General features: G+C 29.5%; 1 protein-coding gene across 2 annotated transcripts; it reads right to left on the minus strand.

Annotated features, from left to right (window-relative positions):
* Nucleotides 1-9,424: 9,424 nt before the first annotated feature.
* On the minus strand, nucleotides 9,425-14,871 carry LOC21410527 (protein sym-1). 2 transcript variants are annotated; one of them, XM_024175428.1, is made up of 8 exons: nucleotides 14,368-14,871; nucleotides 13,144-13,231; nucleotides 12,612-12,706; nucleotides 12,167-12,239; nucleotides 11,961-12,053; nucleotides 11,749-11,835; nucleotides 10,279-10,359; nucleotides 9,425-9,573 (listed from the first exon to the last, which is right to left on the minus strand). In XM_024175428.1, exons 1-8 carry the CDS (start codon nucleotides 14,742-14,744, stop codon nucleotides 9,568-9,570), a joined length of 900 nt encoding a protein of 299 aa, XP_024031196.1. In that variant the 5' UTR covers nucleotides 14,745-14,871; the 3' UTR covers nucleotides 9,425-9,567. The 2 variants fall into 2 exon arrangements, with proteins under 2 accessions (XP_024031196.1, XP_024031195.1); XM_024175427.1 differs by having other exon boundaries at nucleotides 14,365-14,871.
* Nucleotides 14,872-15,170: the final 299 nt, after the last annotated feature.

A 15,170-nucleotide genomic window follows, 5' to 3' on the forward strand; every position in this document is an offset into this window, starting at 1 on the left:
TTATTAATTATATTAAATATTAATTAATAGTTAATAAATAGATATACTTAATAACTAATAAATAAATAGTAATTACTTATTTAGTAACTAAATATTAATTTATTACTATTAAGTTTTTAAATTTATTAATAAAATAATAATTAATATAGTAATTAATTATTTAGTTAAAGATTAATTGCTAAAAATTAATATTATAACATATTAACAATAAAACAAGTAATAATAAGTTATTAAATAAATAATTAATAATTAATGTATCAATCATATATTATGTTAATTATAATATATTAATTAGTAAATAATTGGTAAATAAAAAATAAATAGTAATTACTCAATTAAAAATTAATATTAAATGATAATTATCAATATGTAATATACTAATCAATTATGATTAATAATTGATAATTAGTAATTAATCATTATAAAAATAATAATTACCAAAAATTGATCATGTGATATATCAAATAATAGATTATTAAATAAACATTAGTAACTAATTAACTATTTATTTAATTATGTAACTAACAATTAATAATTTAAGTAGTAAGTAGAATATTAATAAATTATGTATATACTAATTATTTTTCTTAATACACTAATTAATTACTTATAATCTAATAAATATGAGTACATTACTAACATAGTAATTACTTATAATTAATTACTAATTACTATTTTTTAATTATTTAGCTTATTAAATTATTATATATAGTTTAATTACTAATGTACTCATTAATGATAATTTATCTATTGTTATTATATTATTAATATATTAATTTTTATTTGCTAAATAATTATCAATTATTAATTGCTTAATTTATTAATTTAAGATTATTAATTATATGTACTCAAAACAAATATAAATGTAACTAAATACGATTTCACTTTTTTATCATACTCAAACCAATTTCTTGAAAGACCACCAAACGTAATTTCAAAATTGATTCTAAAATAATTTTTAAAACAATCTCATTTTCATTTTTGTACCAAAAATAAAACCATTTTGAAAACATTACCAAACGGGTCCATTGCATTCTAAAATTTATTGTGCCTTACTTTTATGAAAGAATAGGGATGAATTTCAATGTGAAGAGCCTCCAAACAAAATGTACGCGGTTAAAGTTTTCCTTAAAAATTCTTGTTTTTTTAAAAAAAAAAAAAATTAATTCTTGATGGCTATATCATTAGTTTTGAAAAATTCGTGATTCGCTAAAAGATTTTGAAGAGAAATTTCTTCCTCTTATTTTGTTACTGATTGAGTACAAAGAGATCATAATTCATATTTTTTTGCTGATTGCACCGGTTTGAGTATAATCAATTACTCTACTATTGTGGTTGTCGATAATTTCTGATCAAAATGAAAGCAATTAAGGAATGCGTAATGGGCTGCATAGCCTTTAGCGATCATTTTGATATATAAACGGAGCCGGCTTCAAAAAACGAATAAAGCAATAACGTTTAAACGAAGTTTGACTATCAACCGAAAAGTTTCACGATTGAATATGGAAAGGTTTTTTTTTTTTTTTTTTGGTTGGTTGCCTATGTCTTCTGCACTCTAATGGAAGCACTGGTTTATTAATGTCCTTACTAACCGTATCTCTCCAAGAAAACTGGTTTTTGTGGCTTTCTAGTTGTTTTGTCGTTGGGGATTGTAGTTATATTACAGTATGAAGAATAATATTTGTTAATTTTCTGTGCGGTAGTATCTCACACAAGAACGACAAAAAAAATTTGGAAATCAATGTCCTTACTAACCATATCTCTCGAAGAAAAATTAAAAAAAAAAAAAAAACACTTTAATTTCATATATATGAAAAAAAAATAAGAAAAGAGAAAAGGGTAAGTTTGATTGATGGTGTAACAAGTAGAATGATGGTGGTTTAAGAATGTGTGTGTAAAAAGTAAAATTGGGAGTGATTTAGTTGTAGGGATTTTAAAAAAAATTTTAAGAGGGGTGTAATAAGTAAAATAGGGGGTGGTTTAAAAATATGTATGTAAAGAGAAGAAAAAGAAGTGTCTACTCTTAGACATGCAAATTTAATACTTATTTTAAAGTTTAATTTACTATTTTTATCTATTATTCTCTTCGTAGTTTAGCTCAATAGAAAAAATTCAATAGACCACATTTAAAAAAGATAAAAGAAATAAAGCAAGAAGAAGCAAAAAACAAACAAAAACAAAAACAAAAACAAAAAAAACAAAATGATAAAAGCAGAAAAACCTGAAAAAAAAATAAATGGGAACGAAATTTGACGATCAATTTGATGAAGTAACCTTTACAAGAATGTAAAAGAATATTTAAAGAAGTCATTTTTTTTATAAAAAAAAGTAGATTATTACTTAATAGAGATAAATTAAATTAGAAGAAAAGATTTTTTATGACGAACGTTTCAAAATAAAGATATAAGAATGTACAAGGCAGAAAATACACAAGTGAAAATATATTTGTAAAAGATTTATTTTAGTAAAGACAAATTAAGAAAGGAAAATAATCTAATGGAGTGGATTTAAAAATATGTAATAATAGATTAAAGGGAAACGCAATATAAATAAATAAAATGTGCGAATAAATAAAAAATAAAGGGTAAAAGTATAATTAAAAAAAGATGAGAGGTCAAAAGGAAAACAAAGAAAAATAAAAAATAAAAAAAGATTAAATAGAGAAAAGAAAAAAGAGAAAAAAGGGATGGACGAAATGTTTCACACTTTTCACGCCCATCCTCTTAAAAAATCCATTTACCTTTAGTGATGTAGTATAGACGTATAAAAAAACATACAAAAAAAGTGAAAATAAAAAGAAAAGAAGGGAGAAAAGAGAATTTGATATATGGACAAATGAAAGCTAAATAATTGAAAAGATTGTGCAAAAAAAATATTTAAAAGAGACATCTTAAAGAAAAAATTGTTTACGTGAGCCTACTAGAAAAATATTTATAAGAAACACTTTTGATATAATAAGCATTACACAAAAAAAAAAAAAAAAATTAAGTCGGGAGAAAAGACTTTGAAAAAAGCACATAGAAAGAGAATAAAAATGTACATATCTCTGCCAAGGAAAAAAAATAAAATAAAATAAGGGTACATTTGAAAGAAATTATTTTAACAGAAACAAAGTGATGAAAAAATGTATTTCAAAAAGACATGTCATAAAAAATATACGTGTATAGGAGCTTTAAGGAAAAAAAAAAAAAAGAAAACAATCCAAATAGAAAAGAAAAAAGTAAACAGAATAAAAAATTAAAAGCGAAAACAAAAAGAAGGGAGCAAAGAGAGATTGACACATGGACAAAGTAGAAATAAATTCCCTTAGCTCTTTTATATATTTATGTACTAGTTTTGGAGACGTGATCCACACGTATCGCCCCGTGTGTATCACATGAACAATCTATTAGAGAAACTCATTTTGATTTTAAACACATAATAATAGAGAGATCAAGAAACAATTAAAAATATGAATAATTTTTGTTGAGGCGCATTTAAAAAGTTAGATTTTAATAAAATAAATGTATCAAAATTTGTGTTTCAATCTCAACGTATGTTTTTGTTAAATGTTGTATTTTTATAAATAAAATAAAACATGCTAAAAGAAATATTTTAATCTGGACAAATTAAATAGAAAACTAATTAAGATATACATATAAATAAAAATTATGTAAGTGCATATTTGAGCATCATTATTTCAGTAGTGTTTTTTTAAATATATTACATATATAACATATTTAAAAACAAATCGCATAAAAAATTAATTAAGGTGTATATATGAGAAAAAGAAAATGTTTGTTTAAAGGTATATTCGAGGAAAAAATATTTTAGTGGAGTAAAAAAGAAAAAATTAGTCAAACACATATAACCTAAAATATACAGAGGATTGCAAGAAAACTACTTGAGCACACTGGCGGAGGGAGATGAAGCCCGGGGGCGGGGAGGTTTGAAACTTTTGATATGTAAATTAAAATTTTTAAGCGTTTATTTAAAAAAATTTAAAGGTGTATATTACTTTAACAAGGGTAGATTAGGGAAAAAAATATTTATGAGAAAATAATAATTAAGAGGGTTGCTTTGCTTATTTAGGGGCAAGTTTGAGAATTACATTTTTGATAGCTCATTTATTAAATTTCTTTGGAGCTCACTTATGATAGAATAAAGATTATATGAAAATATATTTTATAAGGGACCTATTTGAAATAAAAAAGTTTTAGCTAGAATATACAAAATAAAAAAACTAATTTAGGGCACATTAAAAGGTATAAGATTCAATAGGATAAAACTAAAAGAACCATCTAAAATAATTATTAGGTTTGTGATGTGAAAATTGCACGTGCACAATATCGCATATAAGTAATAAAGTAGTGAGTAAAATATCGTTCCTATGTGGATTTTGTTAATTTTAATTAATTATCGAAATTGGTTAACTTTAAAATTATTTAAACAACTAAAAATAAAATAGAAAAATATTAAAACAAAATATAAATTAAAACTCAAATAAATAAAAGACTACGACAATGGAGCACCAAATCTAGCAGGCTGGCAGGGGTGTTGACGTGCATATCTGAATGCGCGCTCTTGGATGAATCTGACTCTGATCCGACGGTCCTGATTGTGCTTTGATGTAGTTTTGCGAGATTGCTTTTGATCCGAATTTCTCTTTGATTTTTAACGCATTTTTAATCCCAGATACGATTTTGAATTGCCATTTCACCTGATTAAAACACGTATAAGGATTATTAAAACTATTAGAGGGGAAAATAACTAAAATCAAAATCAAAATAAAATAAAATAAAACAAAGTGAAACTTAATTAAAAATTAAATAAAACAAATAAAAATCATGAAAACAAAACCAATTCTAAAGGCAAATAAGAGATAAAATAACTTTATTTTATAGAGTTCTTAGTTTGAAATTAGTGGAGAGATTTTTAAATTTTTGTTAATGAAGGGGGTGTATATAAAAAAAAAATTGGAAACCTATAAGGTAAAAATTGAAAAACGAAAAATTCACGGGGACATATGCCCGTAAGCCTCACCTCTCTTTGCCGGTGTACATATATTTATATATATTATTTTAATAGTGACTTCCTGAGTATTATTTGTGATAAATTAAGTATTTAATTAAATAAATGTATAATAATTAATTAAATTAAATTATTATCACATCACATAATTAAATTTATATATTTAATAGATAACTACTCATGAAAATTTAACCATATATATTATTATTAACGGACATGTAATTCGTGATAAGTGTGACGCTATTAATTTATTTTGTACTATTAGGGAATTGAGAATGGTGTCCTAAAAGAATGAGATGTAATAAGGTATTTATTATTTATTTAATAAAAGAGCTTATTCATTATATTATGTGCATATATTATTGAATATTTTATGAATATCATTGAAAATTCTGTGATTATTTATGTGACCTTAAATATTGTATATAAGTGTTATATGAGAGAATATAAAATTTAAGGATAATAATCGAAATGATGTTCGTAATAAATTTAATTAAAGTTTAAAATCTTTAATTAAAATATTATTAATACATATCATTACCATTAGAATGGAACGCCGCACTATTAATATGACGAGATATTGAATGAGTGCATTACGCATAATGAGATTATGTGAAACCGAGATACATACGCAATATGAATTTTTGATAATTTTTGTTAAGTATAGAAATTCTAATTGAGTCTACGACCTAAGGTATTAGCATACTCATATTTATGGATTTGCGTCTGTTGATTTACTTAGTACGGATTCTGAAATGCTGAATTTTATTCCTTGTATTTTAGAGGCATAATGAAGTGGGTAGTCGAGAATGTTAATATATGAGATGGAATCCATTCCTTCTTGAGAAAGAAGCAGATAAATAATTATCTTGAGGGTTGATTCGATACTTGACTTAATATGAGCTCCAATTCATGAATTTATTTTATGAATCACCATCCATTTGAAAATTAATGGTACTCAAGGATAAATATGTAATTAGAGAGGTCAACGAATTTCACCTAACTCTAATTATGAATTATTTATGGATGATTAATCTATATGTAATTACAATATCAAATGGACACTTCACAGTTTGGAAGTAAATTATATCTATAATTACGAGAGTGCAATTTCAAGTTTATAGTGGAGTAACTTTGGAATTAATAGAATTAACTAAATAATCAAAGAGTTTTAATTAATTATTAATTTTATTGAAGCTCGGAATTATAGGTTCATGAGTCTCCGGATCATATTTGTAGTTCTACAAGACACTAAGGGCAAAGTGAGAATTTTAGAATTATAGAATTTTAAATAAAACACTCAAATTAATTAATTAAGAATCAATTAAATATTAAATAACGTGATTACTTAATTTGAATTTTGAAACACCCAAGTGATGTTGATCACAAGTGAAGAGCGCTAATTTAAATGTAAATCCCATTAGAAATCGGTTGCTTGCTCTCTAAGTTATTCAATTGACTTATTTGATAAGTTATCTAATTAGAATTCAAATTGATTAGAGTTTGACTTAAATTAGAATTTGAATTTGAGTCAAAATTAGACTACATGATAAAAGAGAATTTTTTCTCATTCCCTTATATGTAGAAAACGCCAACCACAGGGGATAAAATTCATGTGGTGGCCAGTCATAATAGGATAAAGGAGAGATGATTTTTGTTTTCAAAAGATAAATTAAAAATGAGAGATAATTATTAAGTTTTATCTTCGAGATAAAGATTAAATTTTCTCTGGGAGTCTAATAGCTACTCTATAAATATGAGATTGCAGAAAATTAGAAAACACAATTTTTGCTCTTTCTAAGTGTTAGGTGGCTGGTTGTATAGAGTGAGGAAAAGAGAACAAAAGTTCTTCATCCTAGTTCCACGTCGTGTATGCGTTGGTATTGATGAAAGACTTGAGTATTTTTTAGTGCAAATCCCATTTTGTTTCAGGTGTGCCTTCACATACGTCTTTGTAGATTCAAATAATTATATTAACAAAAGGATATTTATCAAGAGTAAGGGGTAAAGGTCCAGACTCACGTATTTTCAAAGGTAAATTCTCTATTTTTTTCAAAGTTGTTAGGGTAATCTTCACAAATACCTCTTAAAGTGCATGGTTCAGGATTTTTACCCTTTACTCTTGATTCATAACCTTTTTAGTCAAATAATTACACTAACAAAGGATATTTATTAAGAGTTAGGGATAAAAGTCCAGACTCATGCACTCTCAATGGTAAATTCTCCATTTTTTTGAAGTTAGGGTAATATTGACAAATACCCTTTGAAAGTGCTTGGTTCAAGATTTTTACCATTTACTCTTGATTTATAACCGTTTTAGTCAAATAATTACACTAAAAAAGGTATTTATCAAGAGTAAGAGGTAAATATCTAGACTCATGCACTCTCAAGGATAATTTATCCATTTTTTCGAAGTTAGGGTAATCTTGACAAATACCCCGTGAAAGTGCATAGTTCAATATTTTTACTCTTTACTCTTGATTCATATCCTTTTTAGTCAAATAATTATACTAACAAAAGGGTTTTTATCAAGAGTAAGAGGTAAAGGTCCAGACTCATGCACTTTCAAGGGTAAATGCTCTATTTTTTCAAAATTAAGGTAATCTTTACCCCTCAAAAGTGTATGGTTCAGGATTTTTACAATTTACTCTTGATTCATAACCTTTTTAGTCAAATAATTACTCTAACAAAAGGATATTTATCAAGAATAAGTTGTAAAAGTCCAGACTTATGCACTTTTAAGGGTAAATTCTCTATTTTTTTTGAAGTTAGGGTAATCTTGACAAATACCCCTCGAAAATGCATGATTAAGGATTTTTACCTTTTACTATTGCTTCATAACGTTTAGTCAAATAATTATACTAACAAAAAGGTATTTATTAAGAGTAATGATTAAAGGTCCAGACTCATTCACTCTAAAGGGTAAATTCTCTAATTTTTTTAAAATTAGAGTAATCTTAACAAATACCCTTTAAAAATGCATAGTTCAAGATTTACTAGTCAACTTGGTTAAGACATAAAAAAGCTCCAAATTCATTGAATATGAGAAATACAAGTTTTTCTTCTTCTTTTCGTAAGCAAATACTATTCAAGTCAAAAGTCATTGCCAAAGCTTGCGCCCCAATTCAGATTCAATTGTGTGAACTAACAACCCATTAAATACGCACATATATTTGCCTGCCATGAGATCCTTGAAGGAGTCAATCAATTAGAACCAAATGCCAGAATCACAAAACAGTACTGATTATGTCAAGTTCCCTCTTGACTTGCTGATTTCAACTATGCCTGCCATAAGCTCCGGCGAGCCGTCTCAAGCAGGAGTTATCCGTGAGCTTCATCAGACGACATTTTAACGGTGCAAATGTACCAACTTCAACATAGTTTCCCTCTATGGTTATTTGCCAACTCTAATTTTTCATCCAACCAAAATTGGAAATTATCAGAGTTTGGTATAAAGATACTAGAACCGGAATCACGATTCTAATTCAAATCAGTGTTTATTTACAAAAAATAAAAAAATAGTTCTAATTCGACTCAACAAAATCAGTGTTTAATTTGGATATTTCTAGTTTAAGATTTAAACCCTGATGTAATGTTTTAAACCAGAACCACCCATGGTTCTAAAATCACTTTCTCCCTTAATTTTAAGTGGTTCAAATCCCTGATTATGATTTTGGTTCTAGAACCATGATTTAGACCCAAAACCATGAATTATGATTCTAGTTCCAAAACCAAAATCATAGAGTGCGTTTGGAATTGGTTCCAAAACGTTTTTATTTTCTGTACGAAAATGAAAATGAAAACGTTTTTAGTTTCATTTTTGAATTATTTTTAAAAATGCGTTTGGTAGTTTTATTTAGAGATTGATTTCAGTTTTAAAAAAAACTGAAACTGTGTTTGGTGGTTTAATTTTTGAAAACATGTAATAATATATTAAATAATAATATATTAAATAAATATATTAAATAAACATATATAATACAAAAACGGTTTTAGAAAAGAGGGAAGAAAATGAAAAAGAAAAAAAAAAGTGAAATCTGTTTTTCAGAAAACAGAAAACGAGAACGAGAAAATGAAAACACCTTTTTTTCGTTTTCTGATTTCTACAAAAAGACAAAAACGTTTTTGGTTTTATTTTTTAAAAAAAATTGCACCTTAACACCCGTTTTCATTTTTTTGCTTTGAAAACCGTGAAAAACGAAAACAAAAACGCAAACAAACAGGCCCATAATCACTTTAATATAAACCCTCATATTGATCCCACGTTATAGGAAATATAGACATCCGCAATCAGATAATAGATAAGCAAACAATCAAAAGAACCACGATTGAATTTAGTTCTATTAGTCTATCTGCAAACAAGTTCCAAAAAAAAAAAAAAAAAAAAAAAAAAAAAAACCGGGAAAAAAAAAAAAAAAAAAAAAAAAAAAGAACAACCGTGAAAGAAAATATTCTGAGAGAGCAAAAACTATAATCAACAGAAGCTTCTAACTTCTTGGCTCCAACATGGCAGAACTCTTGAAGTTGCAAAACAGGATACATTTGTTGTAGTTGGAATCATACCTTGAATAACAGAAAGGTAAACACAAATGTTAGGATCAAACAGTTTAGAAGCATATTAAAGTTTCTAATTTTGATACCTCCTACATGTACTTATCAGAAAATCCTACAAAGCCAATTACTTGCCAAGCTATAAGATAGCTTCTTGTTAAGATAATTCGCCATAATTGTTAACACGTCCTAATTAGCAGCTTATTGCAGTTCCTTCTTATCTCGGAACTTTGTATTCATAACCAAAATCTCAAAGCCTAAAAAAAAAATGGCAGCAATATGATTCTGACGTGTTTTCAAGGCGTTCTCAGGCACAACGTAATCTTCGAAAAATGGCCCAAGAAAGAATTTGTATCACTCATAAAGAATTCCTAATCAGTTAAGCTATCTGCATTGCCATTGTAATAGTTCTTTTACTATCTCGGATGATATTCAATATGTATCCTTATCTTACTTAGGTTTGCATTTTATTCCAACATTATAAAATTAGGAATTGGTAACTGTGATCACTGGAATACCAATTTATTTGGTTTAGTTGTCGCAGTTGATAAATATTAATCCAGCTCCCCCATAACTTGAAAGCAATGTTCCTTTCCCAAAAATACCAATAATCAATTTCAAACAGAAAAGTTACAGGGCACTTATTGAGCAGATCAACTTCTACGGGGCCTAAATAACATGACCAGGTTCTGTGCTTCACTGTAAACTTTAGCATACCTTTTTTGGAAGGATTTCTTTGTGAGCTTTAAAAGACAGTATAACATTCCAAATCAAAGCAATAAAATTAGCAGCAAGGACCTGAAATTGACAGTGATGAAAAATTAACACAAGCAAATTAAAGAATAAAAACCTGAAAATTAAATTACGAGGAAAAGTGGCAAGAGATTGATTCTTAAAACAAAACAAAAAATAGATTCAATATTTATATCCAGAGACAAAGTTTTATTTTAAAGAAATGACAACTATAACATAAAATTAAGGTGTGCAATCATCCACATAAAACTGTTTTTCCATTTCCCCTGCTATATCTAAATTGAGCTCTGAACCGGGAAGGGAAATGCACATGCCAACCCAAAAGCACATTTTGGTAACCATGTGTCCCGGGTCTGTTTTAAACTCATGCCTGTAGAGACATGGGTAGGGCTGGCAATCCGGATAGCGACATGTCGACACGACTCGAAACCCGCACGAAGTTAGCGGGTTTGAGTTTACTATAAATAGGTTTGGGTCGTAATCGGGTTAACACGATTAATAAATGGATTGTGTTAGGGTTGACCTCCTAACTTGAAGTGACACGAATTGACATGATTAACTATATGTGTCATCTGCAATCTAATGATATGTGATATAATATAAAAGTTCATATGACATTAAATACAAATAATGTGAATTGTAATGTTTGTAGGTAAAATTCATTTATTTTTCTTAAAGAAAAAGATAAATTGACCAATAAACATGTTAAGCCTGTCATGACCGTGTTAAATAAGTCATTATTATATTAGTTATTTATCTAATATATTAATTTAAACGGGTTATACGGGTTGACAAGATTAACACGATTAATAAGTGGATCATGTTTGGGTTGACATTGTTGACACGTTTAATAAACATGTCGTGTTTGGCTTGATGTTTTCTAACACAATTAATAAACAGGTTGACACGAGCACAACCCACTAACACGAATTGCCACCCCTAGACATGGGTAAGAAAATGTTCTTTTTTGCGCAGCACACACATTTCCTCGCTGGGGCCCATGTCAAACTTCTTTCATGATTCAGATTAATAAAAGATTCTGATACTAATCAAAATGGAAAGGTAACTGAGGACTGGTAGAGAGAACGCGAGGAAAAAAGTTGAATGTCTTCAAAAGGTTAAGGCTCAATAAAAGGAACACAAAAAGATCTGCATTAGGGAAGAGATGAGCCATACAACTATAAACATTGCAGAGGACACAACATTTGGACAGCCCTGACAGAGGGAGCTTAAACATTGCAGAGGAAGCCTTAAATGCAAGAACTGGCTCGGCTTTATCACCAATTTCAGCTTCGATAACACATCCATTCTAAAAGAGACTTTCCTAAGAGCCATACATTCAAAAAGAAAAAAGAAAAAAAAAAAGAAAAAAGAACAAAACAAAAAACCAAAAACAAAAGGGAGGATATATAACAAACACAGTGGCAATCAAACCTGAAACTGCTGTGGGACATATAGGAAGTTGAGAAATTGGAAAGGTATCCAAAGCCGCCAATTAGCAACGACAGCAGAAAACCACTCCTACAAAAAAAGCCAGTCCAACACAAGCAAAACAGTATTTAGAATCAAAAGTTCATAGAAAAGAAATTGCAGAAAAAGGTGTTGATGGGGCTCAGATAATAGATGCTTTGAAGTTAGAACACAACCTGTTGAAGCTTGGGTACAACTTGTGAAGGTCTTCCTTCAAGTGTCATCAATGTAGATAAGAAAACTCCAATGAACGTAGGAGCAAAAAGAAACTGCAAGGACATTATATCACATTAAGCAGCGCCTAGCTTTATGGTCATATGATGACAAGCGCACAATCTTTTGCTCATCTAACCACAAATACCCAGTTGCCCTAGAAGATCACCTGATCAAGTAGAAGACGCAAAAATGCACCTGACGCTCCTGGAACGGTAACCAATTTGCTCAGATACAAATACCTGTGGATACATAAGTATAGCATATCAAAACTCACAGAGCACCAGAAGAAAAATTGTATGGATGCAAGCAAATTCGTTCTTTTCTGTGACACTGAGCCCTGAGGCAGTATTGGTTCTTCCCTTTTGATGGTACATTTACCAACCAGAATATTATTGCATTTGATAGCCCAAAATTAAGTCTGCAAAAGCCAGAAAATACCTAGTCTTTTTATACTTTCTCAGAAACTATGCGCGCATAATGGAGTAATTTGAATATATTAACATCAATTTTCCAAAATAAAATATAAAGAATAAAAATAAATATATACCGGCATGCTACCAAAAAAAAAAAAAAGAAAGAAAGAAAAAAAAGACGTGGATTCTGAACGTTACCAGAAATGTAATGTCGGACCTACTAACACAAGGCCCAATAGGGTAAATAGGAATGTCCTTTTTAGGTCTAGTGATGGCACTTGATCTATCAAAATCTGATACAAACAATTTAGCATTCAATAGAGTTAGATTGTTAACAGTTATATCACGGCAAGAACCTGCAGTTTTCGAGAAACCATAAAAGTTTAAAGTAAACAAAGTATGAAGATAGAAACAAATTCAGAGGAACCAGAGGCATTTTAAAAGTAACAAAGAACAAAACTTCTAGCCAAACCATGCCAAATCCATAAGCATGATCAATACGAAAATAAGATGCTTGTTCTCTTGTGCTTATCTTGTATTTCTTTTAATTTATTTGACAAAGTTGTATTTCTTATAAAAGAAAGGGAAAACCAGTAAGACGATATTCTTGCTAAATTCTCATAAATATAAAAGTGCATCAAGGAGGAGTAAAAACTCACATACCAGAAAAATCAGTAGGCACTAACCATTAAAGACTGTAGAAAGTCATATTTTCTGGTAGCAAGTTTACCTGGCAGATCAAATCTCCAGTTAAATTTAAGAAAGCAGATGTTATAGCTTTTGTTGTCACAGGGTATTTTGCAAGAAGACCCAAGTACCTGGACAATACAAGATCCAAGTTAGAACCGCAAAGTGGGGATCTCAATTTTTTTCATCTAAAGGAAAACAAAAATAAAAAATTGAGGCATGAAAGTGTTGACAACAAATGCATACCATCTCACTATTTAGCAAACATTTATGCGAAAAAATATAAGGATAATAAACCTCAACTCTCCAACGTAGATTTATTACAAAAAGCAAAGGATGTTGCAACAGAGTGTGATGAGACTGGAGATCATTTGATAGGTGTTTACTTGTAAAAAAAAAAAAAAAAAAAACAACAGAATAATTAGCTTTCTAGTAATCCAAATTCCAAGTTGCAAATCATGGGTGGACTTTCATAATTACCTACTACACATATCAACCACACTAGATCAAGAATATTAAAAATCTCAAGTCAACAAAATCCAAGAAAATAATCATTAAACAAAAATAAAGCCAACAAGAACAACTCAGACAACACATGGACTCCATATGTCGGAAAGCAAATGAGAAGACAGAATCCCATTTCATATTTGACAGCAAAATGTATGCCCTTTTCCTTTGCCTTTCGAGAGTACAAAAAGTCAACTTTATTACGAAGAAAAAATTCAGGTCTTCTTGTTGAGTATATGGAGCCTAATTATTTTGCATTTCTATTTTGGCTAGTCAGCCGATTTTGTGCACTGAGATTAGAGAGGAACAGAGAGATTCCACAATGTGTGGGGAGCAATTCTCTTGTAATCTTCTTCTTTGTCAAGTGAAATTCGGCGGCAGCTAAAAACATTTAGGGTGAACACTGTAAATCTTATGAATGAGAAATTCAAATTACCAAGCAAAACATTAGCATGCTTCCACACTCACAGACACACGCGCACACAAAAGTCGAATTTTCTATTCTATGGAAACAACAACAACAACAATAATAATAACAATAATAATAACGTTAGCAGCAAGATGGTCTTAGTGAAAATGCAAAACATGAAAGAAATTCAAGACCCGAAAACCAAACACCCGTTTGGTTTGTAGTTTGAAACAGAATTCAAACCTTTTTACTACACTGTTCTCTCTCAACAAAAATAGGAATTTCAGTTCAAACCTAAAAGGAAAACAACCAAAACAATTGAAAATTACGAACTGAAAGACAGATTACCACGAAAGCAAAGACCAGTTGTTTTGACCACCTTCGCTGCCATCACCTTGACCTTGTCCTTCACCTCCTCCGCCGCCGCCAGAACTCCCATCACCAGAGCCGCCATATCCGCCAGCTCCACCGTCCGAAACAGCAGAAACTCGAAAACGAACAGAGCCCACTTGTCCCGACGCGATTCCATCGTGACCAAAATCCTTAAACCCAACAAGACGACCGGAACTCAGGGGTTTTACGTGGGACCCACAGGAAGAACAGCTCCTTAACCCTCTTATCTGCGTTGGGATTGATGGAATTCGAGAAACCGTTGTGGATTCGGCGAGACGGGATAAGAGTGACGATTTACGCGCTAATGGGATAGAGATAGAGTTCGTTGCGGCCATTTTTGGTCTCAAACTTCACAAAAGTCAGCAAGTGTTTAAGCGTTTATTTTCTGCCTATAGTGGTAGAGTTTGCAGATTGTAGACGTTTCACATAATTTGCAAACGGAGCGGGGCAGGCACTGAGGCGGTTTCGTTTTGACTTTAATTTTAAGGATAAATTTTATTCCCCTCCCAACTTTAGTCACTTTTAGTGAGTTTGTCCCTTAAAACTTTAAAAATTAACATATTCACCTCTTAAATTTTAAAATGTTTATATTCCAATTCGATGGTGTCACCAATTCCTCTTTTTCCTTTTGGTTTTCTCCAAAATTTTATATTTTTCTGTTGTTGGCCCTCTTTTTGACTTTCTTTCGTTTACCTACATTATTTTTTTTGCAGATAAAATCCTATTTAAATTTTTTTTATGATGCCCGACAACTTATTTAT

Source organism: Morus notabilis, unplaced genomic scaffold (genome assembly GCF_000414095.1).
Source record: "Morus notabilis unplaced genomic scaffold, ASM41409v2 Scaffold78, whole genome shotgun sequence".
In the NCBI taxonomy this organism is placed as follows: Eukaryota; Viridiplantae; Streptophyta; class Magnoliopsida; order Rosales; family Moraceae; genus Morus; species Morus notabilis.